A 26,817-nucleotide genomic window follows, 5' to 3' on the forward strand; every position below is an offset into this window, starting at 1 on the left:
CAAACGATCTACAGAGGAAAAGAGATATCTCATAGATTGGCATAGCTTTTCAAGAAAATCATCCTCTCGTGTTTTAAATTTAGTATATTTTCTTTTTAATCAAAAGAGAGAATATATTGAGAGCTAAAAATATTATCTGGATATTTTGATTAACGAACCAATTTCCGACAGAAAGTCACGTACGGTACATTCTTCGTCCGTAAACCGCTGCGGGAGACGGATGAATTAAATTAAATTGGAGCAATCGGAGTGACATTGATCGGAAGACAAGGACGAGTCGTGAGAGATGAGGAACATTTGAAAAAGGAAGAGAAGTGGAAAGGTCGAAAGATTTGTAATCGGTAAGAGCAAGAGGCGAATGCGAACGGGAGATCACAGACCATCGGACGAGGATGGTCGTGCCTCGTCGACAGAGTAACAGAGAGAAAGAACAACGAGGACGGAGAATGCCGGCATCATAAGATCAAAAGAGAGAAGGAAGCGACGAGAAAGAGAACGAACGATGGTGAACGAGTGTGCACGCCGTCCACAGTGGAGAGGGAAGGAGCAAAAGAGAGACCACGGGTAGACGGACAGGGAAAGCCCAGGGTGAGAGGGACGGGCAGAGAGCACGAGCCAGGAGTCCGACGTAAGAACGTAGGAAGGAACGAGAGCCCGGCGTGTCGCTCACGCTTGCATTGCTTTTCGAAGCTCGCGCGCGATCGGTCGCACGCTCGCGAGGTACATATACGTGCGTGGTGCAGGCTCGTGAGACGTAGGCGCACACGTGGAGATAGAGAAAGGGAGAGAAAATCCCTCCAGTCTCGTTCTGCGCTTTCTTTCTCTCTCTTTCTTCCTCTCGCGATCGATGTTATCTCGCGACGAGGATCCTTCTTCGTGCGCGCGAGAAAGTGGCCGGCTCTTCGAGATCAAGATTGGATCCGCGGAAAAGCGCGAGTGCAGTTTTCTCGGCGGTATTGATCGGTTCCGCAGCTTCGATTCGGTGATTATTATGCTCGCTGATCTGTGAGATCTTGAACGCAGAGAAGAGACAGCGGGAAAAGGCGGAAGAGACTGCGAGGAAGAGTTTTACGGAGGAATCAAGAAAGGGGGGTCACCGGAGAAAGGTAATCTGTACACTGCATTGTCGGATTTCCTACTGTAATTGCAAGTACGCTTTACATTGCGATCATTCCCGTGCAATTTCCGAACGAGTGCATCGCGAATTGTAAAGGAACAGAACTGTTTGGTTTGAGGTTTAATTTATACGATCAAACGGGATGAAATTCATAATCAGATTAGGTGAAATTGAGAAATATTAAACTCTAAACTCTCTCTGCAAACAAGCGTTTGCGAAAATTCAGATATCTGACGGAATGTAATATAAGAGTGTATTAGAGGATTTAACATTATTTATAAAATTATTTGGAAAATACGTATAGAAATGTATTCAAATATTCTATATTTTAATATTATTTTCATCCTTATTTTAATAAATATTTCAATCTTGTTTTTTAACTTTTGACATTTAATTTATTTACCTGCACAGTAGAGACATTTTACATATTTGAAATATTATAATACAAATAGTAATCGTTATTCCATTTACTGATATTACATATGATAGATATGGATATGCTATTAAAAAGAGATATGTGTAATATTCTATGTATTAAAATTGTCATTCACAGCGCTACATATTTATTAAATTGAGAAAGAACATATCAATTTTTGTTAGAATTTAGCAACTTTGGGAAAATATAAAAGAAGTAAGATAGATATACGAATCAAATGATTGTAGGAAGTAAAACGTGGCACCCAACCAGGTTGAATAAATAGAACGCTTGAATGTGTGTGGTCAAACGAGTCGATCTTATGAATGTCGATCCATAAAGGGTTGAACGGGACTCACGTACGATAAATAGTACCCCGCAGGGAATCCACATAGTAAACATAGGAAAATACATAAGACAAATAGACGAGCGATATGTTGTTGTATGTACGAACATTCAAAGAAATTTCATTTTTAATGATATAAAAATATTATATAGATTTTTAACGGTAACAACGGCAAATGCTTGTATTTTTATAATATCCGTTGTATTTTAGAAATGTTGATTGCGATAAGGATTTCACAAATAGTTGTGAACATTTTTCTAACATACGGCTATTTACCTAATAAATTTTAATTTTATTCGAAAATTGTCTTAATTTTAATTTATTGATCGTCTTAGAATAAGATATTTAAAAGAACTTGCACTTAACTGTGCAAAGAAAAATATTACAGATGGAGTAATGCTCTTTTAAAATAAAATCTTTGTCGTTTAAGATCAACTTTGAGATCTACGTATCTCTACGCGCAATTCATAATAATGACGTCATTTGCAATTACAATTTGCGATGATACGTATATATCCATCGTATGAGTGACGATTAACACAACATCTTGGACGCGCGTTTATAGCTCGCGCCAGTTGATGAATGCTGCAAGGATCGTTTTCTTGCAATTGATACTAGTAAACGATTAAAAGCTCATCAGTTAGTAATAGAAGCGTAAAATAATAGAAGAAAAATGAAGGGACAACGTAATGCATTACTGCAAATTTTCCATTCGTGACAAACAACCTCTGACATTGATAAATGATCATCGACGACTATCGCGTGCATTATAGATATTAAATCTTTTTTTCGACGGATTAAAATCGCGCATATATAATAATAACTAGCCTCGCGGGTTTCAGAACGTTCTTTGCGAAAATTACGATCTCCACACTCTACGCAATTACTTCGCCTGTGATAAGCTGAAATTGAATTGTGCCGTTGATGACGCTGTCGATTGGCGGCCTAAGTTTAGCCCGCTTCTGGGAAAGCAATTTCAATAAAACGGGCCGTAGGAAAATATGAGAGCGCACGTTCGAGACCGCCTCTACAAGCTGGTCCTACTTCTAAGTACATATGTACCTCTCTGTTCACGAGTTAACGATCGATTCTCCCACGTGAGTCGTGGGTGACTATTTTCCTGGCAACGGTTCTAGGTTCTAGCCTACCCAGCATCCGAAATAACGTATTGCCGCATTTCGTGTCTCACAAGACACGTAATACACCTAAGAAAATGCTTTAGCTGCGCCAAGGGATGAGACATACGCGCGAATACATTTTATGCAATACATTTCCAGGAACAATTTTAATCTAAAAGTATACGTTTTAAATTATACGTATTTAACATATTCAATTTTTATATTTAAATTTCTATTAATTAGACTTTATTACAAAGCAACCATATGAACATTATTATTAAGTTGTAGTAAAAAGTATACCTGTTTTTCACGACCGAGTTTCAAGTTAAGTCTCTCGCGTAGCGCGATGCGTTGAGATAAATTCTCGGATGCCCGACGTGACACACTGACATATCGACCTTCGCGTATTCCGTGCAACAAGGCAACGAGTGCACCGTGTGCGTTAATACGCTTGGAGGTTGTTCGATCGATCGAGGAACGCGCTCCGATGCGGGCTAAATAATTGCCATTTCCATTCCGGCGGTGCTATCGCGCTCTCGCGCTCGAATCTCATCGCGATTTTTCGCGGCGCGGCCGGCACTCATTGTGCGATTACGCGCGAGAGCGGGATATAATTCATCGTCGTGGCGAGCCGTAAATGCGCCCGCCGTATCGCCGTGTATAATATTACGTTTATTACGCGTTACTACTCGATACACGACGGCCGGTGTGGCGCCAACCAGCCGGCCACCACGTACACGCCGCACGCACATTCGGTGCACATTCGCGGATATGGGTGCTATCGCGCTCTTTGCGCGTTTTATTTCCTTTCAAGGAATACGTAGACGCGGCCGAGATTCCCCCCTCGTGATCCAGCGAGATTAGAACTACGGATCGAGTATTTATGGTACTTCGTGATTGCGCAGGTACGAAACGCGCAAGGAATGCACTTCGGGGATCATCTCGGAGCTGCAATCGCGCGATGGATGCTGGCGAAATATCGCGCGGCAAGACTCAGGCTTGCTTTCGCGACATGGCACAGTCTCCATCCTACTTTTTCTCTAACGACTTGGCTATCGATTTTCAATAGGTCTCGATATTTATATTCTCTTTTCACAATGTTTCATTAACTTTTACTATTCTGTTCTCTAATACCTCTTTCACGTTTTACAATTATTATTATACTTCATTACTTCTCCTATTTTATTTAATGATATTTGCGATGCCAGTAAGATCATTAAATGCAACATTTTACATAGTCTAGTTATCTGTTATTTTCGAACTTGCTATGTTAACGGTACAAATTTCCTCCTATCTCACGGCACAAACGGTATGCATGAGTTGCCTGATAAATTACGGAAGTTGGCTTCAATCCAGTACCCGCTGATACGTCCCGTCTAAAATTGAGATCTTGTTGAGAAGATCTGCAATATAGAAGCTTAATTTAATCATTGAACTAACGGCGCAGTCAGTCATACTAATCGCCAAGTCGCACAGTTCGTTCCAGCGACATTATGTACAAACGGTGCCAACCATTGTTTGGCTCTCGAGTTTCTTATCGCGCCGAGATAATTTCAATCGTTCCACTCGGCAGCAGTTACATTCTTAGATCGGTAGACTGCATTTCGCCGGGGCGAGCGATATCCTGCCGCGATAAACGCACGATCATTTGCCGGAGATACCGATCGCACGGAGGAGGAAACGATCCCACGCCGCGTAATAAAACGACCATAATGATCCACGTTCAGTGACGGCCAGTCGGCGCGCCTCGAGGCATAGGATTAATATCTACCTCGGCAAGAAAGTGCGAATGAATGGTGTCGCGTGAAACTGCGCGACCTCCGCGCGTCTTTCCACCCGGAAACACCGGGGGGCACCGTAGTTCCCACAACAATTAACCATGCGGTTCAAGAACCTCCATCGCGACGCTACACCCGCTAATGAGCAGCGAAAGAGCAGCCGTTAACGAAGACAGTCCTCGACATCAAAGGTCAAAAGCCCAAGTTTGTCGGAAAACTGATTATTTAAGAATTATACAAGATTAGAGAGTGCTGAAATAAACTGATTTCATTGCTTTATTAACACGTCACAATAATGACAAGACAAGATAAAAATAGATTATATTGAGACACAATAGCGAACACTCCACTCTAATAACGTGTCACGAATGCAGTCACGTTGCAGTCTGAGCGTATAATAGGTGACAATTGTCCAAGTTATTTAATCAACCAAACAGGTTTCTGTTGGTTAAATTAAATATCAACCTATCACGTCATCAAGCTATCTTATTCAAATACTGGCCACACGAGTAAATATAGAAAAGTAATAAAAAGGCGAATTCCATTGACATATATTACAAAACGATAAAATATGCCGGAATCGCGTGGATAGTTCTCGTAAACGTTAAGTGGCCGTGTCGTAACTCGAGGAAATCTTGAAAATATTTACTATGTGTTAAGTGGCTCTTAACACGAACATCATAAAACGTCAAATTAAATCGCGCCATTATTAAACCTCACCGAACAGAGATACAGAAGTTTGTGCCAATTTATTAAATAATATAAATACATGGACATTCGTATTTTGTGCGAACAATTCGACAGTAAATTACGCCCGCGCGAATTATTATCTGTGACCTCGACGGCGCGTGTAATTCTTTTACAACCGCGAATTATGGAGTCACATCTGTTATCTGTAGTACCGTTATAATATTCCCGGAGGTGCGGACAGTCTCTCCATGTGTATACGTAAGATGAATCTCCGCCGATGCACGCGGTCGCGCAAAATGTTAATAAGTATCCAGCGGGCATTAAGCACTATCACTATCGAGGGCTAGCTACGGAAGTAATGGGATATCTTCTGTAACCGAGTTCCTCGTTAAACAGTTAATGGGCCCTGATGCAACTAAATCCTACATGGAGCTCAATCTAATTTTATCCTCGTGTGTAAGTACAGCAAAATCTCGTTACAACTTCGCGCAACTACAAATTGAGTTTGTGTCCATACAAGTGAATTGGCGCGGCTATTGGTCCGGAATTAACTCAATCCTTGTAGAATTTAGCGCTGACAATGTGTTCCAGGTGCTGTATCTAACAGTCCGTTAGAAATTATAAAGCCGCCCATATATTTCTGGATATACGGCGCCACAACTAGGTTACCGCAAACATCATCCGAAAACTAAAGCTTAGAAAGAGTTTCGAAAATTCCACAATATTTCCAAACTTAATCTCTAGCTTGTACGTCCTTGCGCATAGTGCCGGAATTTTGAAAGAGAGAAAGAGAGAGAAATTCGCGATACTATTAATTCAATCAGTCGAAAATATATGTATATATGCTTTCGTTGTTTAATATTCGTGTAATACCAAGAGTTAAACTCTGTTATAGCGAAATGTTCCACGTACAATAGTATACGGAGGAATTTCATTATAATACCGTGATATTTATTCTACGCCGCATCGTATTACGCGATACACATCGTGAAAACTCGAACGCTGTAAAGGACGCTCATCATAACCCGCTTTGTGGCGGCCTTGCCCAAAAGTCTGTAAGCTTACGAAATACCACGTGGCCGTGCGGCATCGCCGGGGTGTGGTCTCCGCAGTTTCTCTTGTTACGTCACCGCGAGTACTTACACGGCCGGCGTCTAGTCATGCACTTTTCGCGGTGGTTGTCATTCCTGTTCTGCTCTTTCCTGATGCATTCTGATACCTTCTGCATCGCATAACTCCGCCCTTACGCGCGGAGGAATCATCCTTCCGTGAATTATACGTGGAGCGCGTTATCGCGGCATTTAATTGGCATTCTCACATATTACTTGGCAGATTCGCCGGAAGGCAAAGCGATTGCATTACGTGATGCCGATGTCTTTCGAATGCATTCTGCTACAGCCTCCTTATTTATCAGTACTGTTGCATATATCGCTCATAATTGGATGGAAGCTTGTCATTTATCAGATTGGCATAAAATTGGTGTACCACTATACTATATACCTATATAGCAGTAATTATAGAAGCAATAATTGAAAATAGTCAAAAATATTTATCGTTAGATTAATGAAAACGGCAGTTATATAGATGGCTATACTATGTAATTTATATTTGCTAAAGCGTCTGTCTGTCTTGTCCTGAATGTATAATACGTCACTGTCTTAATGGCAAAAATTTGCATTTACCGTGCGTCGAATGTCAAAAATTACGCGTCTCGTTCTTATAGTTAATTGGGTATGTATTCAAGGCCCGATAGCATGAGTAAAGAGCATGCTATAGTTTGTGACATTAGCTATAGAATATGATTGCAGTAATCCATTAAACAATGTGTTATGTAAAGTCAATGTATGATAATTACTATTATTATCGTATTAAGATACATATCTCAACAGGACAAATTACATTCATATGATTCATATGATTTTTGAAAATATCTTTTATTACGAAGATACGTGCAATTGATTTAAATTAAAACAGACAACATAAAAACATCGGCAGTTTAAAATACATAGTTATATCATTCTATGCGATATTATCTTCTTACAAAGATTGATGTCATAATTATACTCTTTTGTAGGCATGTCTTTCAGAATTATATGGAGCTTTTTTTAGAAATAATAAGGTAAATAATGTGAGTTATTTATAAAGCCATATCACTTCATACAGTATTCTTAGGAAAGGAAAATAATTTTTGATTTAAGAGCGTCAAGCATTTGAATGAACTCTTGGCTTCGCAAATGCGCACAAGATGAGCCATCGTTCCGTATAATAATTTCAATTACCCGAAAGACCATCTCGCGATTTTAGGCCGTCTTTTTGCGGCGTGTGTCAAATGATACCGCGCCGGCCGGCGGTTCTTTAAAGCCGACGACAACGTCTGCCGCGTTCTTTCGTGACCTAACTAATGCGTGGCTCTACTACGTATGACTCAGCAAGCAACAATTTCATTCACCGAGAAACGAGAATCGTGATAAGCTCGCATAAACGCTTTCGCAACGTCGCTTCGGGGAAGAAGAAAATTTCTAGGATGGGAAAGCGTTTTGCTAATTGGAGCCATTCGCTAATCGTGCGATATCTCGCTTTTTTCTTCCTTCTTCTTTGCGGTGCGTGTTCGCTATGAAGACTTTTACTGTGCGTAATGGGAAGCACATGATACTACTTACCAGTATTCAGTTAGGAATAGAGAATTAAAAGTCGGCAATCGAAAGTTAAGACTTGGCGTTGACAGTAGATAATTGAGAGTTTAATTGAAAACCGAGAATTAAAAGCTAACAATTTAGAACTAAATGATTGAGATTAATAATTTGAAATTTATCAACTTTTAACCTCGATCATTTAGTTCTGAAGTTTCAGTTTTCAACTCTTATTCAGTTTTCAATCTTATAATAGACTCAATTTATCTGTTGTTAACGCCAAATCTCAACTTTCGATTTCCAACTTTTAATTCTGTATTCTCTAAACTAACAATTCACGTAGAATTGAAATTAAACTAATATTGATTGTGCGCTAAGAGCTGAGATTTGAAAGCTGTACGAACCAACTTGCTTTCGAAATTATTGTATTTATGCTTCCTTGGTGAAATCAGTCACGCAAATAGTACATGTGCGTCAATGGTGTTTCGGATTGCTTTCCATCGCCCACTCTTACTCGTACTTAGAAGCGGTCGCAGCGTAGAAAATGCACGGCACGTCGTGCGAGAATGATTTCATCCACTATTTCCACGGATTCGTGGATTCTTATAGTGGATGGCTGATAGCATTATTTTCGAAAATGGTTGATGGGACATTATCCCGATACGGACGCGAGATCGGCTTATCAATATCAATTATAATCAGAAAATGTAACGTCACCCGTTGAATCTCTGTCGCTCGCGTTATTATCAGTTAAACGTGATTTTCGGGAAACAAGGTTTTAAATTATATTAATTGTGATGCATGATGCTGATTCGCACAATTTATGGATTGCCAGTAGCATGAGTGGGATCTGCGCCCGTTTTAGAAGTGGCCATTGATCAATCCGCGGTGACGTTGTGATTTATGTTCCATCACAGCTTCGGCATTATTCGAGTGAAGTGGAAACCATCTGGGAATCCTTCGCACAGTTACTTTGCACTGCAAATCAATTGTTAGCCCTAACCGTCGCGGTCGCCGCGTCGCGTCGTACCGAAAACGGAAATTTCTTTTCCGCAAATGTCGGTTCATATTTTTAATTAATACCATAACGATAAATTCTGCAGTTCGACATTTGTAACAATGTTTGTATCTTGCGTGTTGTTAGACACGTGTCGAAAGGATAAAAATGAGATTTTAAATAACGCATATACGTTATCATTAGGCCAATGCTACTCGATCATTTCGTCAAGCTCTTAAAATATAGGATATACATAGATAATAACACGTTTGTTAGACATTCTACTGTTACATTCCCTGAAAGACACCAATAGGACAGATCGCTGCTCTATTTTCCCTTCTTGTCGATATAAATAGATTCTCCGATACTTCGTGACTCGAGACTTGGCTGTTGTTTCGAGTAATTTTATTTTTATTTTTTCCGATGCCGGTGAAAAAATATCTGACCGTCTATTTTGGTTCTTCAACAGTTCTATATTTTCTTACACACATCGTACCATATCCAAACATTGAGCAGAGTTTCTCGTATATCATAACACACGCATCGAGCAATTGATACTGGCTTTCCCGGCGACAGGATTTAATATTAGCGCGTAAACTAATCGGTGCTTTTCCTATATATAAATATATTCAAAATTTTCTTTAAAATACTGATTTTTTGAAGTTGACACTTATTAAGTACTTCAGAAACACGAAAATATATGGATACTTCGACTGTCTTATAGTATCAGAATTAGCATCTCTTTGAGGACACATCTCTGTATTGTCTTATCAATTAAATCACGACACGCTCCAGATTCACTTCACAAGAATACCGACATTCTCGGAATGCATGAAGACGTTACATTCCTCCGCGAACACCCGATGCAGACGCAGCGGCTAACTTCTTCTGAAGTGGCTGACCACAATTTAAATACGAGAAAGAATATACTCACACAGTTGCGGTCGTCCGACCTCGCATGGTGGAAATTACAATTTCAGAGTTTCACATAACACACAGCGCGCGCGCTTAATTGTTCCCTCACTGGCGAACGCGTACAAATACATGAGAGTGATTAACATCCTGGAACCGATGCTTCGTATATTTTCTTTATACCGCAGGCGACTTCAAAAGCATTCGAACTCGGTGTTCACCTGGACAATTAGGATATTAAAGCAGCGTGGACGACCGCAATCGTAATCCGATTAGTCTCCTGTTTCCGTGTCGGATTCTACACATAGCACTCGCAGAACAATTCATATTGTATGAAATAATTCGAGACGAGATATGTATCTGTTCGTGAACTTTTGTAATCTTTCGATTTCAATGTCAACGTAAAGCCTTGTGTTCACGATACTAGAAATCGCTCCGAGATCTCGGACGGAGAAAGAATTAACCAATTACATTGGTCAATTGACCGAATTGTTTAAATGTGATTGGTCAATTCTTTTTCCGTCCGAGATCTCGGAGCGATTTCTAGCATCGTGGACACAAAGCTTTAGAAATATACCGCCGTGAATCTTTTTTCTCCATGGGATAGTACCTATAATTGATAATATCTTAAAAGTCAAAGCAGTATGAACGGTGTAGCATGGCACCATTTTCGTCATAAGCGATCGATAGCCAAAGATAATTTCCACGAAAGCAACGGATAGCTATGGATACTTAGATACTACTGCGAGCGAAAACAATATGGAGTCGTCGATAAAAATAAGTTTTGTTTACATTAAGTGTAAATCGGTCGGCGAAACGATGCGGCCGCCCACGTCTGACATAGTTCCGTCTGCAGCTACTGTTTAAGGATGCAGTGAAACCTTGAATGTATGCGTGGTTAAAAAAGCGTTGCGCATTTCTTATAGTAGTATATAAAATTAGTAACAAGCGAAAGGTCAGAGACTCGTAGAATGGCAAGTTTAAGGTTAAATAGTTCTGAGTTTCTCCGCGTTATGTATGTTAAGTTCAAGTCAATTCATAAGCGTTGCGCTTTCACTTTATATATATTAAAATGATATATAACCGGTATCCTATATATATAAGAACATTCAAGTGTGAAATCATCGTGCACGATATGCATTACATTTATCGCTATTTGCATAACAGTATGATGATTCATACTGTACTGTAAATATTGAAGTACTTTCGCAGATAAACGAACCATCTGTTCCTTAATCTCGTTTCATCAATTTCCTTGTTTGAATATTGATTACGTGTTTCAATACGAATTTCAATACATACCTAACTTTGAACGAGTAACGTAAGGTAATATATAATCGATTTCACAGTATATCTTCTTGAAACCTTTCATAACATTAGTTTAACATGCATCATAGATTATTACCATATTTTATTTATTAATAAGACAAATTGTGCTTCATTTTATATTTGGCAGATCTAATCTGTCTACAATTGTTTTTCTCAAGATATTAAAATTAAGGAAATGTGTTTTTCTTTATATGTTTTTTTATCAGAATTCAAACGGAAGTTTTCTTAATTTTGTTCTTCGAGATTGAACATATGTATATGTTCTTGGAATATATGCAAATGTTATTAGCAATGGTGTCAGTCTTCGTTGGTTTAATTGGTGTGCCGGCTTGATTTCACGTACATGTAACTACGCATGTAACGTAACGCAACCGCGGGTTTATCTGATGCGCTTCCGAGCATGACGAGAAGCTGCATGACGCAATGTCCAAATTTATGATTAATCGAGCTATCCACGCGGCTCGTGTATGTGCCTCTGCATTCGCGACTTGTTTTCTACATCTTTATCTCACAGAAGAGGACAAATATTATCTCAAACGGACAGTGGAAAGTTATTAGAATTTTATTAATAAATTATTCAGTGCCATTAGACAGATTGAGCATGTTTTCTCATAACTTAATTATGTAATTTAGTAACACGCGTTGTGTACCTTTTTTAATTCGCAATTTAATTTACCATTAATTATTTTTTAACCTCTAATTTTTCAAATATTAACTTTTAAATTAGCAGTTAAATTAAATTTAAATTCTCGTAGTTTTACTTAAAATTGAAAATTATAAAATTTTGTTATGTATCTAGGTAAATACAAACATATTAAGCGATTAAAAAACAATGTTTATTTATATTAGGGAAAACCACAGGTATACATTAAGAAAATATAAATGTAAATTGCATTCAATATAGAAATTATAAGCTGACATAAGTATGTCGATGTATTTATTTCCGTTAACTTTATTCTCAAAATTTTATTGATCCTTCATAGAAATCGCACTTTCTTTAGTTAGATAAGATATCTTCCTATCTCCATAATAAACCTACATTTCATTTTCACCTTCGTGATACGCAAACATACATATATACACACACTACTCATCTATCTTCTTTATAACGTGATTGTTGACTGATCGCCCGGGCGTTAACTGACCCGCTTCGACCCGTGAAATGCAAGGTAATCGCTTGCTTATCTGATGTCTCTCATCCGGATTGTGCTATGCGCGACAATCGAATTCGTCACCGCGCGCAGGCAATCATCTTTGTTAACATTCATTTTTTTTTTTATCGAACAAATATACATCAACTTGTTAATATTCTCAAGGCTATCAAGTGTTTTATCACATCCATCGTTTCAAAACACAATTGAAACGCGTGACATTTTAAAATGATTACAAGCACCATCGATCACCTCTCATCAAAATACGCGTGAGATCGATTATTTAAATTCTCGTAATAATCGTATATCCGTCACACCTGGAGATCGATTTGTTTATCGACGATCCGATCTTTTTGCCGGGAAAAGAAAAGAATAACCGCACTCTCGTCGTTCCTTCGATTCATTCCCGATCGCAACGACGGGATACATGACGCAACGTCCGAAAGTCATGATTAATCGAGGTTCGATGCGTCTTTGCCGTCCTCTCCGCTCCGCTCCGGGTCTTCCTGTTCCTTTTTCGGAGCACACGCACCGCGCCGGGGAATCGCGAGTGCGCTGTATGCGTGCACCGACGCATCACGCCGCACGCAAACGGCATATGAGCTCAGAGGCCTCCGTTCACGCGTGCACGCATGTACGGATACTGGCCGCGGCCGCGGAATATAATAGCGGTAATACGATGGAACTGGGGCAGTCTTGCTTTGACGCGCGTCTTAGGAGCTTCCACCTGCTGCGTCGCGCGAGTTTCGGTCACTTTTCGCTCTGACCGTTCTCGAGGTTAGTGTCTCGTTAAGTGACAAATGAAAATACATACGCTTCTCCGTCGTCGTAAGTAGACCTCGAAGAAGAATTCTCCGAATTCTCTTGTGTGTTCAAAGCGTTATCCGAGTATCCGATTAGTGCTCTGCGAACGGTGTTTCGCGAAACAGAACGGTGTTGCGCATCTGTTCGTTGAATGCTCACGTAATTTTCAATTTTATTCACGGATGCCTTGTACTTTTTTTAAGCTAATCACGTTTTTTACAATTGATGAAAATAATTATTACATTTGTTTTGGTCTGTTTGTTAAATTTATCAAATTATTTCGAATATGTCGTTTTTCTCTCTTTCTCTCTTTCCGTCTACAATGATATTTAAAGCAGATTGAAAACTAAACAACCTTATTCGCCGTAACAACATTCGTTTTAATTTCGAATTACCGATCATTATCGAGAAAGATGTTAATTCGCGCGAAAGTGATGTTAATTAGCGCCGTCGTGTAACCGTCCTAATGGATTAATTTCCAGCCATAATGGACTGTAAACTAGCGAATGTATTGGGTTGCACTCAACTCGCGCGGCATTACTGTGATGAGCAGAGATACGATGGCCCATTAAGGAGTAAAACACTTTTCCGCTACTCTGTACGCCGTCCACATTTGTTCAATGAAGATGATATGAAGTAAATTTTTCAAGTACTCAACAAGCCGTTTCTATAAATAATTAATTAATATAGTTTAATTTTACGTGTTATATAATAATTGTGTATCTGCATAAAATTATCCGAGACAGACACATACACATTCAGTTAAATTCACTTTTCAGACACGTATGCATTTTTCGCGATGTGATCTACTTAAGGGAAAACCTCGGGGAAAACGTATCCTCGTTTTGCACAGTATATTTTAGTACTCTAATTAATTTTCTGGGTATAACTAACCATCATTTATGGTGTCAGATCGTGCTTGCATCGATCGCGCAGATATTCGATGCATCTGATTGATTGAATATACATATAATTAATAAGCGTCTGCATATTACATTGGCGTCGATATCTCATGCTGTATAAATTTGCCAGACATGTTCAACATGAGCACATTTTCAAAATACCAATTCGTATATAATTTAAATTTTTGCCTCAATTTACAGCTGTCGATTATATAATAATCGTCGAGTTTCACGAAAAGGACGCAATAAATGATATAATTCTATTACTATTGTTAAAATTTATTATTTCAATATGTTATTGTAGATTAATATAAATATTATCCGTGGTAATGACAACGTCGATTGGCTCAAATTGTTATAATTTATTGCAAATAATCAATGCTTGTAATTGTAAGTTTTATTTACTAATATATCGCATTGTGTTTAAAAAACACAATGCGTAATTGGCATATTGTTATCTTGCCAAATATAAAAATATTAGTCGATCATTCTTGTTACATTTATCTCTATATGTCACTAATTACAAATTATTTGGCACGAGTATTAATGATATACGCGATAACGACGAAACCTTGAAATCGATATTATGGCCCATCCGTTGGCACTCGTGTACTTCTATTACGTAACAACGCGGTACGACTCTCGCAGTTCGCGGACCTGTACGCTTATCGTCTGATGTCATAGTTACAATTTCACAATGACCTCAAGTCTGAGGTCTGGTGTGGCACGTTGCCTAGTGCGGTTTCGTGTCTTTCGCGGTTTCATTCAAGAAACATGATATCACTGGTTCTACGGAGCGTATATCGATCGGTTTACCTCATCGCCGAATTATCGCCCTTCTTATCATACTTTATTATATTGTCATTGATTCTCGAGTTTTATTCTCAACGTACATTAGTTTTATTAAAAATACTTTTACTAAGGCAACTCCAATTTGTCCACGATTTTATTATACAATATTAGATACTTAAAAGTAACGATACATTAAAAGATTTCTTGTTACTCTTGATTCTTGGGAGAGAGGATTCTTCGTTGAAGAACACGAAAATTGCGACCGCGAGAAAGATTTCATTTTTACGTACGTTTTTAAGTAATTGCTAAATATACGTTATCACACTATATTCGAAGAAATCGTTCTTCAAGAACAGTTCGGGCCATGTGCAACTTCGATTCGCTATATACGGCTTTCGCCAAACGCGATACCTCGGTGTAGACAAAGATCGCACTTGAGAGCCTCTGTTCGGTATTTAGTCTGCAAGATGATAATTACCGACAGCGTAATTGCCATGATTCGCGTGCTCTCGTTAGGTGTTGTGTCCACGCACGCTGGAATTACTGCGCTACGTGAATCTCGCCCGGCTATTATAGATTTCATGACACAACCTGCATTTCGGCGCTGGTCTCACGCATGAATAATTTAATGTAATCGATGGATTAATATAACAATATTATAGTGGAACAAGCGGCGTTTATACATAAATCCTGTGTTTTGCTTATTATTGTTAGTATTTATTGTTAGTTATTAGTGACAGTAGAAAAGTCCTTATATTATGATAGAGCTCTTTTATTACGAACATATTAGAATATTTTTATTATTGCTGTCACCATTTATCTCTATTTAAATATTCAATATTATTATTATTTATTAATTAATTAATTATTTATTAATTTTTTATTTACATTGATAGCTTCACTCTTGTACTTAATACGAATGCTAACTTGTTCCATATATTCGAAAGGAATTCCTTTTATTCCCCTTCTTGATTGTAATCTCGCGATAACACATGTTTCTCCGATCAAACTAAACTGCATTATCTCTAATTGATTGTTAGACACGGCCGTCAAAACGTTATTACACACCACGTCTACAATCTATTCCGCAAGTTTGATATGAGATATGCTTGACCATTTCGAACAACTGGTTTACTTCAGCTGATCCAGCGAGCTGGTTGCGATATATGCTCCTGAAAATTTGAAAGTTGGTCAGGCTGATTTCCATGCATATAAATAAATACGCGTGCTCTCGCTGGTGATCAAACCGGCACCGGCGACGATGCGCCGAAAGGAATAATCGATGCCGGACCGATTGACGAGGTTGCTCGCTAATTCATTGAGAAAGATTTAACCGCGGCGTGTATACGTATAGAGGGGAACGTTAATGCGATACAAGAACGCGAGGATTAATGAGTATGTAAATGCGTCCGGGACGAAAAAGGTTGATCGAATAAAGTATATAGGTAGTACGTGCTCGCCGATGCCATCACAAAATAGCGTCAAGCAAAACATGAGGCTTGGAACGCGGTTCTCAGAAGCGTAGATATTTAAGAACGATGTCAAATATTTATATTTTTCCAATAATGTCCTCGTTTTCCATCGATTTCATGTGTCTCAGTTTCATCAGAATGGTAGCCCAAATCTTATTAGAACACAGCTTAATTTAAATGGACACTAAAATAATAGAAGACTGATGTACGATTTCTACACATTTATTTATTGGTTTACTTATATATTATTATGTCGATCATTTCTTACCACTTTCTTAATATCTTTAGTTATGAGTTTGCAATTAAATAAATTGAAATAAATTTTCAAAGTAGTAAAGTTTACTTGAGTGTGTAAACGAATTCATTAAGATTTTATTACTTAATTGCATTCTGTATAACCTTTCAGTTTTAATTGCTTGTAAATTAATGCCTCGATGAGTAAATTAGAAAAGGATTGACACCAACATTATAGCTTATGGATTTGTAATTAAAATTTAAATCTATGGTTTAGGCCGTTTAGGGTTAGGGGCTGTCTCTCTATTTGAAAGGTCCAGTAAAATTTGTAATTTAAATAAGTATGGACACTGTTAAATATTAAAGGATAAAATTTAAATCAATACTTTGAGTTAAATAATGTTTCGTCATTTTTAACTGTCATGTGTGTCGAAATTTATTATTTTAACTCCATTGGTTTAGTTAAATTAACAACAGATCGAGTAGGAGTAGCGGCGACTTATATAAATAGTTAAAAATGACTCAAATTGAGTATTTGATACTACGACTTTAACAGTGTAATACAGTATGAATCTGCTTCTGCGAGGATTATACCCGCACTTTGTAATTACGATAATTACGACTATTGAACGTTGTTCACGAGTCAAACCCGCTTGACCAGAAGATCGCACGAAAAAGGAAAATCCTTTGACGCAAAGTGCACCGTGTAAATATGCAAACCATGCCAGCAAGCACGATATTCGACGGTACAGTAATTTTGGTTTACAGAGCGAATGAATTTAATCGTGATGCCCGCCCATGTGTCGACAATGAGGCTCGTAATTCTCGTCGGGTGAAGGACGCCCGTTCTTTCCGATTTGATGGGATTACCGGTCGACAGGACCGAATCCGTGTCCGCTTCGCGGAGCATGTCACAATGGCGAGCCGTGTTGTGCGCCGCGACCGTGGACCTCGAAACACGAAGAATCGAGGATTAAGAGGAATGCTATCGTTGTTCGCGCACGACAATCCGAACCCATAAACGTACGTGGCTACCGTGAAAAAAAGGGGGAATATTTTCATCCGTATGTTTAATTCCGCAAACGTGCCTCGCTGAATTCCCATCTCGATGGTCCATTCAACAGCGAAATTCCACGCTTGACGTTTGACGTCACAAACACAGTTTAAAATTGTCCATAAATCTTGACGAAACGTGCGGGGATTTATATATGCGTGAACGAGAGAATGATGCCGAAAGGCGTCCGGATGGCGTTTACGTATTATACCACTCGCCCAGCAGGATGGGTGTTCTCACGATTCGGACAAGTAATAAAAATCAAGCCCATGCATTGGATGAGATTTTAGTGCGCGATCAAACATTAGAGACGTCTGTGATTTCTTAATAATGAAGAATCGCTTCGGAGATCATCAGCTCGTAAATATTTCGGTATTAATGCGACGTCGTTACCTGTGCGTTTACGATTTCTGCCGAAACACGCGTAAATCATCGGCCGCTAAGACGGAGCGGGCGAAGGTTGTAATTTTATTTTAATAACTCGTGATATATAATGTTTATAGGGGGAGAGGCGCGCGAGAGACTGCCATGCCGTGGGATACATATTGTTGCCGATGAAGGGAGTAACAAATGTGTTTTACTTGATCACGAGTTTAGTGAATATAATTTTACATTGCGCGCGCGCAGTAAATAATGTTGTCGTGTTATGCGCAATTAAGAGAACTCGCTTATCTTGCGTCGTGCGTTTTGTTGTATTTCTTTAAGAAAAAAGTGGTAAATTGAACAGGTTTTTGTTATTTATGGATTTCGTCTAGACAAACAGATTCCTACATTATAATAATTGACATTATCATTATTGGTAGAAATCGAATTTCATGCGTATTCTTTAAAGTTTACATACTATATATATACATACATATATATATATATATATATATATATATATATATATATATATATATAATTTAACCAATGAATATTAACTGTAAATCATTTTTATATCGTTTGTTCTATTCTATTCACCTGTTTACGTAACATTTTTCCATTTTTTCTTTTTTCATACACCTATTAGGGTACGTTCCGATATTCACTGCCAGTACTGAAGTTTACGACACGTACACTATAGATTTTCAATACTGGCAGGAATATCAGAACGCAGCCATAATTAAACAACACTAATTTAATAATACGTGAAAATAATGTGAAAGCGAGTTGAAAAATAACTCGTAATGGTCGCGAGGTATTTACGTAGTGTCTGTATTACGCAGCTTATGGCGGATGTGCGCATCGGGTTACAAATTTCTGCTGAAGGAATCCAATGAGGAAATGTCCAAAGTGCAAAATTCTTCTCGTGCTGCAAGGTGCTGAGTTTGGACATACCTATGTATATTTGATACAATAATGACGCAATTGTGGAATGTTAATGCAGAATAAGGCTGAATTAGCAAGAGAAACAGGTCTGAGGTAGTTATTTTTTTCTACTTTATACTTGAGAGGCCACATTATGTAGAAAAGAAAGTTGAACAATGCCATACGTATTAACACGCTCATGAAAAAAAAATAAGAAAAATGAAAAATTAATATTTTACGCGAGTAGTTTAACTGCAAAAAAATAGAGAATTAGACTGTTATAATTTTATATATATTTACTTATCGAAAAACATTTTAAATAAATCTCAGGAATCCGCTATTCTATATAAAAGTTCATATTTCCGCCACGCACTTAGATTATCATAAATAGGAGATATATAACGCGGAGATATGAAGCAGCTCGGTACTCGTCGACGATAACAATTCTTCACTATAATCTCTCCAGAGTTTAAGGTTAATTGGTGCGACTCGCTCACATATCTACAATCTGAAGGTTAAAAATTTGTGCGACGGATAGAAGGAAGAGAGAGAGAAAGAGAATTATGAATCGTAAATTACGTTGTACAATTTATCGGATTGTAGCATTATATATAGATACTTCAATACATTATATATTAGTAAAGTAATAACTTCATCTTACTTGTAAAATGACGTGAACCTATTTGATTGCGAAAATTGACTTAATCGACCGTCAGGAATATTGATAATGCAATAACTTGCACTTCAAATAAACATATCGAATTTATATTTTATAATCAGTAAATGTTATAGGAGTGCAAAATTATTTAAAGACATTCTTGGCTAGATTGATAATAATTATTCATTTCTAAGCGAATAAATTTAAATTTGTTCTTCCTTTAAATTAGAATTTTCCAAATAAGGATTACGCCGATCAATTAAAAATTAATTGCATAAATTACTCATGGATCTTTCATGTTACATTAGCCAATCTAATTCTTCATATCTCTAATCGTGAAGAGATCTCGCGGAAAAATGCGCCGCACTCAACATCCATTCGCCACGCGATTTCGCGCGCGACTTTACTCCACGAGTGAAGGCAAGTGCGCATTACGCATACGCGTATAATCGTGCGTATGATTACGATGTTCACCGCCACCATCGTCGGCGGCGGCTTCGCTTATGGGGTCGCGAAGTGAATCCTGAGGCGCGTGACGAATCGCGCGACACCGTGTCATCGCGATGCATCACGAGGCGTGGAACACCGGCAGACGTATAATGCCGTATTCTTACATATGCGCGCACACATATATACGCACCGTGATATTTATTGTCGCAAACGGAAATAAAAATAATGCGAGTGTATATACAGCATCGGCCGCCTGTGACATCAGCCCCTCAATCAATCCGTTTTGCATGATGATGCATGAAGCGCGTTCGGCGAACGTCGCGCGAGGACACTTATCTGGGTGTGGACGCGGCGAACGTTGCCCATATAAATCCTTTCGCCAACACCGTAGAATCTCGATAATCCGAGCGGTTTAACGGTATGTTCGATCATTACGCTCAATCAAACGTTTAATTCTGGCATCTCAACTTATGGAGAAAATTCACTTGAAGTAGATATTATAGTACGAAGAAAATGATTATTTTTAATTTATAATTTTTTTATTTTACTGTAATAACGATATATAATATTGTATAATCATTTTTCGCGTCAAAATGCAATTTAAGAAGAGATGACTATTTATAAAATTATCCGCCGTTAATTCTGCTGATTAAAGTAAAGATAAATCTTGCGACATTGTCGTTCGTCGTTCTCATATGTATATTTCTTCTTAGAACTCGCATTGATGAAATGAATACGAATCTTTCAAGTGAAACTGTTTCAGACCGCAATCGATTCATAACAAGGCTATGATGATCCTATGCAAATGTTGCAATGTGAAGGCCACGTTTTATTTTCTTTCTCGCAACTATTCGTGATTCGCGATTAGATGAATATGTTTGTGAGTCTGAAAGGCAAATGTCAACCCGCGATTAACTGAAATGACTGAATCAATTAGAAATAAGTTAATCTTATGAAAACGATGACTAAAGAAATTTGTTACGTTATGCTTAGCTATTTTCTTAGATATTAATCAATAATATTATATGTATTACAGATTAATTAATGTATATTCACATTATTTAAAATCCATGCTATCAATTATAATATAAATATATTTAACAATTTGTAAAAATAAATTGTATCAAAATTATACTTTGATTGCTTCAAAAATATTACAAATAAAATTAAACAATGGCATAATAAATTTAATCTATATGTAAAATGAATTATATATTTATTAACAAACAATTATGATTTACAATTATGATTACTTTAGAAAATAGAAAATATATTTGTTTTACTTTTGAACGATTATCTTTATTGACTCCTATTCTTTTTGTAATTTCTTTTTTACGGATTGATCAGTAAGCCTTACTATACGCGATCCCGCTATTTAAACGCGACCGGTAAATTTTCTTGCGGGCAAACCACTTTGGTACATTACTGTAATCAAGAACGAGTCGAGATAATAAATTCGCATAAACACAAATGATGATTACCAGGTCTACGACATTGCGCGTAGCTTAGATCCGTACATCGCTCATTTTCTTTCGATTATATACATATAAGCGCGAGCTGAAACAAATCTATTTCAATTTTGAAGTATTGCGATGCTTTTTCTTTTAAAATATAGGAATATATTAATGCACATGTATAAGAATTGTTGTAGTTATTTCTAATAATTCTAACACTGTGACAAACGAATATATAAAGATAACGCAGTTATCTTTATTATGTTGAGGGATTCTCAACGATTTTATATATCGTTGTGGTCGCGGATATACTGGTATCCCTACATGTGTCTCCATAGCAATAACTGCGCCCTTGTTTCTTTACGATATATATCGTAGTGGATCTCGCAGAGATTTGCCCGGAGAAAGACGAGCGGGCACAAAGCTTCCATGCAAATTGGGTCGGTGTGAAAAAGCCGAAACACCATAAACTCGCAGAGCTCAGAATATAAAGCGCCCCTGATATATTCATTCAACCGACCTGTGCGTTTCGTCGTTTATAGCGATTCTGTATCTGAATATTGTTACATTTGTTGAACGCACGATGTTCCACATCTCGCACATTTTAGTGTATTTGTGGATTTGTATTTGTCAAATCGACAAACATTTCTAGTGTTATCGTACTTCTATCACTCTCTAACGGAGAATCGCTTTTTTGGATCTTTTTCACAACAAGAGGGACAAGAAAATTTTGATTTATGTACAATTACATCTCTCACATTACATAGAAATTTTTATCCTTTATTATGCGGAATATTGGCGAATGTGTCGTATTCGACAATTTATTTTAAAAAGTGTAACCGTTTTTTTAATTATAATAATATTGCATGTCAAAAGATTTTTCTGTATTGATAAACATAGCATAGATATATCTAAAATGTTATCACAATTAATAGTTGGTACAAGCTGTTCATAATTTAGTTTCTTAATGTTTATTTTCATTAAGACGATAGAGAGACGCATCTCAATGAGACATTTTTGGCCGCGCAAAGTGTTTCTAGATCGCGTTCGACTTTGGTTACCGTTTTGCAGCTATGTTTAGATCACGTTCAGCTGGCGACGATAAACTAGGTCGGATTAGCGCACTTCCTTGTGCGAGTTCTCCATCTTTTATCGGAAAGAGGATCTATGTTATCTTCTCTCTTCTCATATACTTCATAATTGCCGAGGAATTATTGGATTACCAGGTGTCAAGTGAAAATGTTATAACGATTAACGTTTCATTGCAATTTTCATGCAATAGTAATATTTAATATTTATTGCATATTGTCAGATTGATACAGACACGGTACAAATATGTTATTTATTGGATCAAAATCATTGCAATTCAATTATACTATGTTGTAATTGTGTACTTGCATCTTGAATGAAAATAATACCATGCTTAATTAATTGGAACCGTTATTTACCGACATATTTATTTAAACGTCACATGTTGAAAATTGTACGCTTGTATGTATGATAATTTGAATATAAAGCTGTAAAGTTCACAATAATATACCGCAACACGATAATTGATTGCTAAATTCCTCGTGATCAGGATGGCTTAATTAAAATTAAATAATGATAATTAATATTAATTCTATGATAAAAGTAACCAAAAAATACCCCACTTATTTCTTCTAAATTATCACCAAGTGAATTTCACTGTGCTTTCAAGAGTATCTTTCGCCACATAACACAACCACGGTTGTCGGAGTAACTTGAATACCCGTAACCGGATTTCGCAGATAAACGGATTTTCCGCATACACAACAGTTTCATTGCGTCGCGTTACGTACGTTTCATCTCACGGTGATTAAATTACATTTGCATTACCTTGGCATTAACTACTGTATACGCGTTGCACTTTTCAAAATTGTACGCAATTGAAGCAATTGAGCGATCAAAGCAATCATATTGACGTATAACCAATGCGGTTATTTTATTTGTTGTAAACAATGTGTGTCTTTAATTTTCTTCAGATGGGACGACTACTCGTGTGGACGCACTTCTTGCTGCTAACCGTGCTGTTAGCACCGGTGCAGAAAGCTGCGGCATGCAGCTGTGCGCAGGCTCATCCTCAAACCAAGTTTTGTGAATCGGATTTTGGTACGGCAGTAATTTCACGGTCAATAATCTCTTTATGATATCAGTTCTTGATATCATAAAGATTATATAGTACAAAAAATATAAAGTATATATTTTTATTATCTTTTAGTGACAGGAATGTTAATATTCAATTTTATGTAATAATTATGAGTTGTACGTATTTTTAATTATACTGACAGCTAACGTATCAGTTTTCTTGTAAAATTATACGATTATTGTGCGCTAAATAATAGCGAAAATCACTTTCTGATCTTCGTAAAAGTCGTTCGGCCACAGTTAATGACGTTCTTTTCTCGTAGTCGTCGTGGTGAGGGTGAAAAAGATTCTTCCCGTGAGCGACTACGAGATCGCTTACAAGGTCAAGATAAACAGGGTGTTCAAGGTGCGTATTATGTGCCGGTGAGAGACGTCATCACGCACGCGGAGAAACGTTCGTCGTGCGTTCATCGCGAAATGCAATCTAGACTTAACCGTACGCCTCTGCTTCTTCCTCCCGCAGTCGAACCCAAAGGCCGACGTGGCTCTGATGCAGAACCTTTTACGGACACCGTCCACGGACTCGATGTGCGGAGTGACATTGAACGTCGGCGATACGTACGTTCTAAACGGAAGAATCGTCTCGGGGAAAGCGTTCATATCGTACTGCGGCCTCTCGATAAGATGGGCCGACACGACTACTAGGCAACGCAAGGGATTGAGACAACTCTATCAACAAGGCTGCGTGTGTGACGTAAGTGTTGGATTATCTTATCTGTTGTCACTTCAAATTTATTCTCTCAATTATTAATGTCCTACTATCGAAGAACATATTAGTATTAAATTTAGTATTAAATTAGTATTATAATTATTAGAGATCACAAAATGATCTAACACTAAGCGGCAGTGCTTTAAAATTTTATTATTGAAGATGATTGCCATAATCCTTTGACAATATTGCTTCTTTTGTGAAATATTACATTGTATGATTATAGCTATTTTGGATTACAATCAAATTTATTATATACTTAGAAATTAAAGAAAGAAGAATTTTTAAGAAATAAATTGGATTGAGATACAAATTTTATTTGGTTATAAATTGAAGAAAGACTTAAATCATACGCAAAATCAAATATTTTCTCGACTGATTCCGTGAAACCGACGCTGACTCACTGCGTGAAGGGTTTAAGGCAATAAATCACGTATGGTGTAAATCTCTGCCAATGTTATACGGTTCGAGAGTGCTTTTCAAAAAATCGAGTGTCCTAAAAATACGTATCCGCGACCGAAGAGTCTGCACACACGCGCGGATATCCGCCCATTTGTTCAATCACGGCTGACTTTTTTCGTGACGCGAGTTTACGCGGCTAAGAATACGAGATCGCGAGAAAGGGCGCGGAAAAAAATGGCCTGGTTTTTGTATCGCAGATTCTGTATACACACTGGAGGCGCAAGGGTGCCGTGCTGGAGTCCAGCGGCGGGAAGAATTGCCTCTGGGAAAGCACACCAGGCCCCCAGGATTGCCAAGAAAAATACGGCGTGTGCATGGCGTCGCCCAGCGGCTGCTCTTGGGTTCCCTCGGTTCCGTACAAGAATTGTATCAAGGAATACCAGCGTAAACGCGAGCAGCAAAGGTCGCGGGAACCTTAATTGGCACTTTCGCATCATGCTCCGCATCGTGTCCTCGTACGACGGAAAGCAACAGAATTTATCGGGTGTAATACGACGCGGCGTGCCCGCCGGATAATTTGATGACGGGCACGCCGCGTGATCGAGCCACTGAATGGTTTTGCGGTAGTTTGATGGAAAACTGCATATTTGCAGCACGTGAAAATGCACGAGATCCGAACCACTACTATATATTACATGGAATAATTGAGTAACAGGATAGTTCAATAATTGATTACCGCATACACATGGATGCGTGAGGCAAAAAATTTCCCGTTTTTTAAAAATAATTTTATTAAAAGCGATAACACTCTGCGGTTTTGTAAACTGACTTTTAGTAGCGCTTTCGAATAAAATCGGATTTATCTAAAAATGACAATGCGTTAGATTTTTGAAGCTGAAAAGTAGATTCCTAAGCTTGTAGCATTTGTGAGGGACGCAATTATATATAGATTATTAATGATGACCTTAATTTTCGTTCTAATTTTTTTTATAGATTTCTATGCCGGGCAGAAACGATATCGAGGAATCGGAATAATATTGTAACAATGCAAGTTAAAAATATGAAATTGTCTGTTGTCTAAATTGTTCGTGACTTAGGTTCGATAGCAACAACGTCGGCCAATTTTATCCCGTAATTTATAACGGCAGTTCTGGTTTAACATTGTGGCTATAACACAAACAGAAAAAAAGTATTAGTTAATTATTGGTCTGACCGGCGTTGTAGTGCAACCGACCCTTAATTATTCGATTATTATTATTAACGAGGGGTAAGTTTGCATCGCTTAGGTTTGAAACGAGTGAATATGCATCGCTGAAATATATATGGGTGACCTACTTTCACGATCATTCTGTCTCTCTTTCTCTTAACAAGTTGTATATATATTATATATTGTTAATGTATATTGTGTATCGTTAAATTATTCCAATTATTATCGTTTCGCGTTGTATGTAGTCTTAGATGTTGTACAACTTCACTCGTACTTTACTTCGTAATATTTTATGCGCATTTTTAGATCTAAATTAGATTATAGCGTATATATTTGCGTATATATTTGTTGTTTACGTAGATTAATATTCATAAACTATTTTATCAAATGAGAACACTGAATATGCGAATCTATAGCCTTATGAATATATGTAGAAGATTTTGGTGTGGCATTCATTGTTTCCACTTCTATCATTGTTGCATGCGATAATATAGTTTATCGTTAAACGAAAACATTTTATTTGGATCGAAATTTGGTACAAATTATTAAAAATTTATATGCACGTGCACTTTTGAACGGAAAGAGGCGAACTTTTTTACTTATAACTTAGTTTAGCTTTTAAATGTGGTACTTTTGTAAGTGTTATGTGACATGTAGAATAAAAATAAACGAAAACAGTTGTTCTTATAAGCATACCCACTATTATAACATGCCACATATCATCCTGATAGTATGTTCTG

The 26,817-nt window shown here is 37.6% G+C and overlaps 2 protein-coding genes across 7 annotated transcripts in view; one reads left to right on the plus strand and one right to left on the minus strand.

The window, feature by feature from the left end:
* LOC112457309 (synapsin) overlaps positions 1-26,817 on the minus strand; it is a 50,475-nt gene that overhangs the window by 14,353 nt on the left and 9,305 nt on the right. The window lies entirely within an intron of this gene.
* LOC112457310 (metalloproteinase inhibitor 4) lies at positions 625-26,770 on the plus strand. Of its 2 annotated transcripts, none has more exons than XM_025020266.1 (5): positions 625-1,106; positions 23,597-23,723; positions 24,023-24,105; positions 24,223-24,453; positions 25,128-26,770. In XM_025020266.1, the coding sequence occupies exons 2-5, from the start codon at positions 23,597-23,599 to the stop codon at positions 25,347-25,349; spliced, it is 663 nt and encodes a 220-aa protein (XP_024876034.1). In that variant the 5' UTR covers positions 625-1,106; the 3' UTR covers positions 25,350-26,770. The 2 variants fall into 2 exon arrangements, with proteins under 2 accessions (XP_024876034.1, XP_024876035.1); XM_025020267.1 differs by lacking the exon at positions 625-1,106 and adding an exon at positions 13,121-13,260.

This window comes from Temnothorax curvispinosus, unplaced genomic scaffold (assembly GCF_003070985.1).
Source record: "Temnothorax curvispinosus isolate PA1 unplaced genomic scaffold, ASM307098v1 QBEX01007734.1, whole genome shotgun sequence".
Classification (NCBI taxonomy): domain Eukaryota; kingdom Metazoa; phylum Arthropoda; class Insecta; order Hymenoptera; family Formicidae; genus Temnothorax; species Temnothorax curvispinosus.

What these genes read in the sequence shown, in the direction of transcription:
- LOC112457310 (XM_025020266.1), top strand. Translation starts at nt 23,597, where the DNA reads ATGGGACGACTACTCGTGTGGACGCACTTCTTGCTGCTAACCGTGCTG. An exon ending in AGATAAACAGGGTGTTCAAG is followed by an intron (nt 24,106 to 24,222) that starts GTGCGTATTATG and finishes TTCCTCCCGCAG; the next exon opens with TCGAACCCAAAGGCCGACGT. An exon ending in AACAAGGCTGCGTGTGTGAC is followed by an intron (nt 24,454 to 25,127) that starts GTAAGTGTTGGA and finishes TTTGTATCGCAG; the next exon opens with ATTCTGTATACACACTGGAG.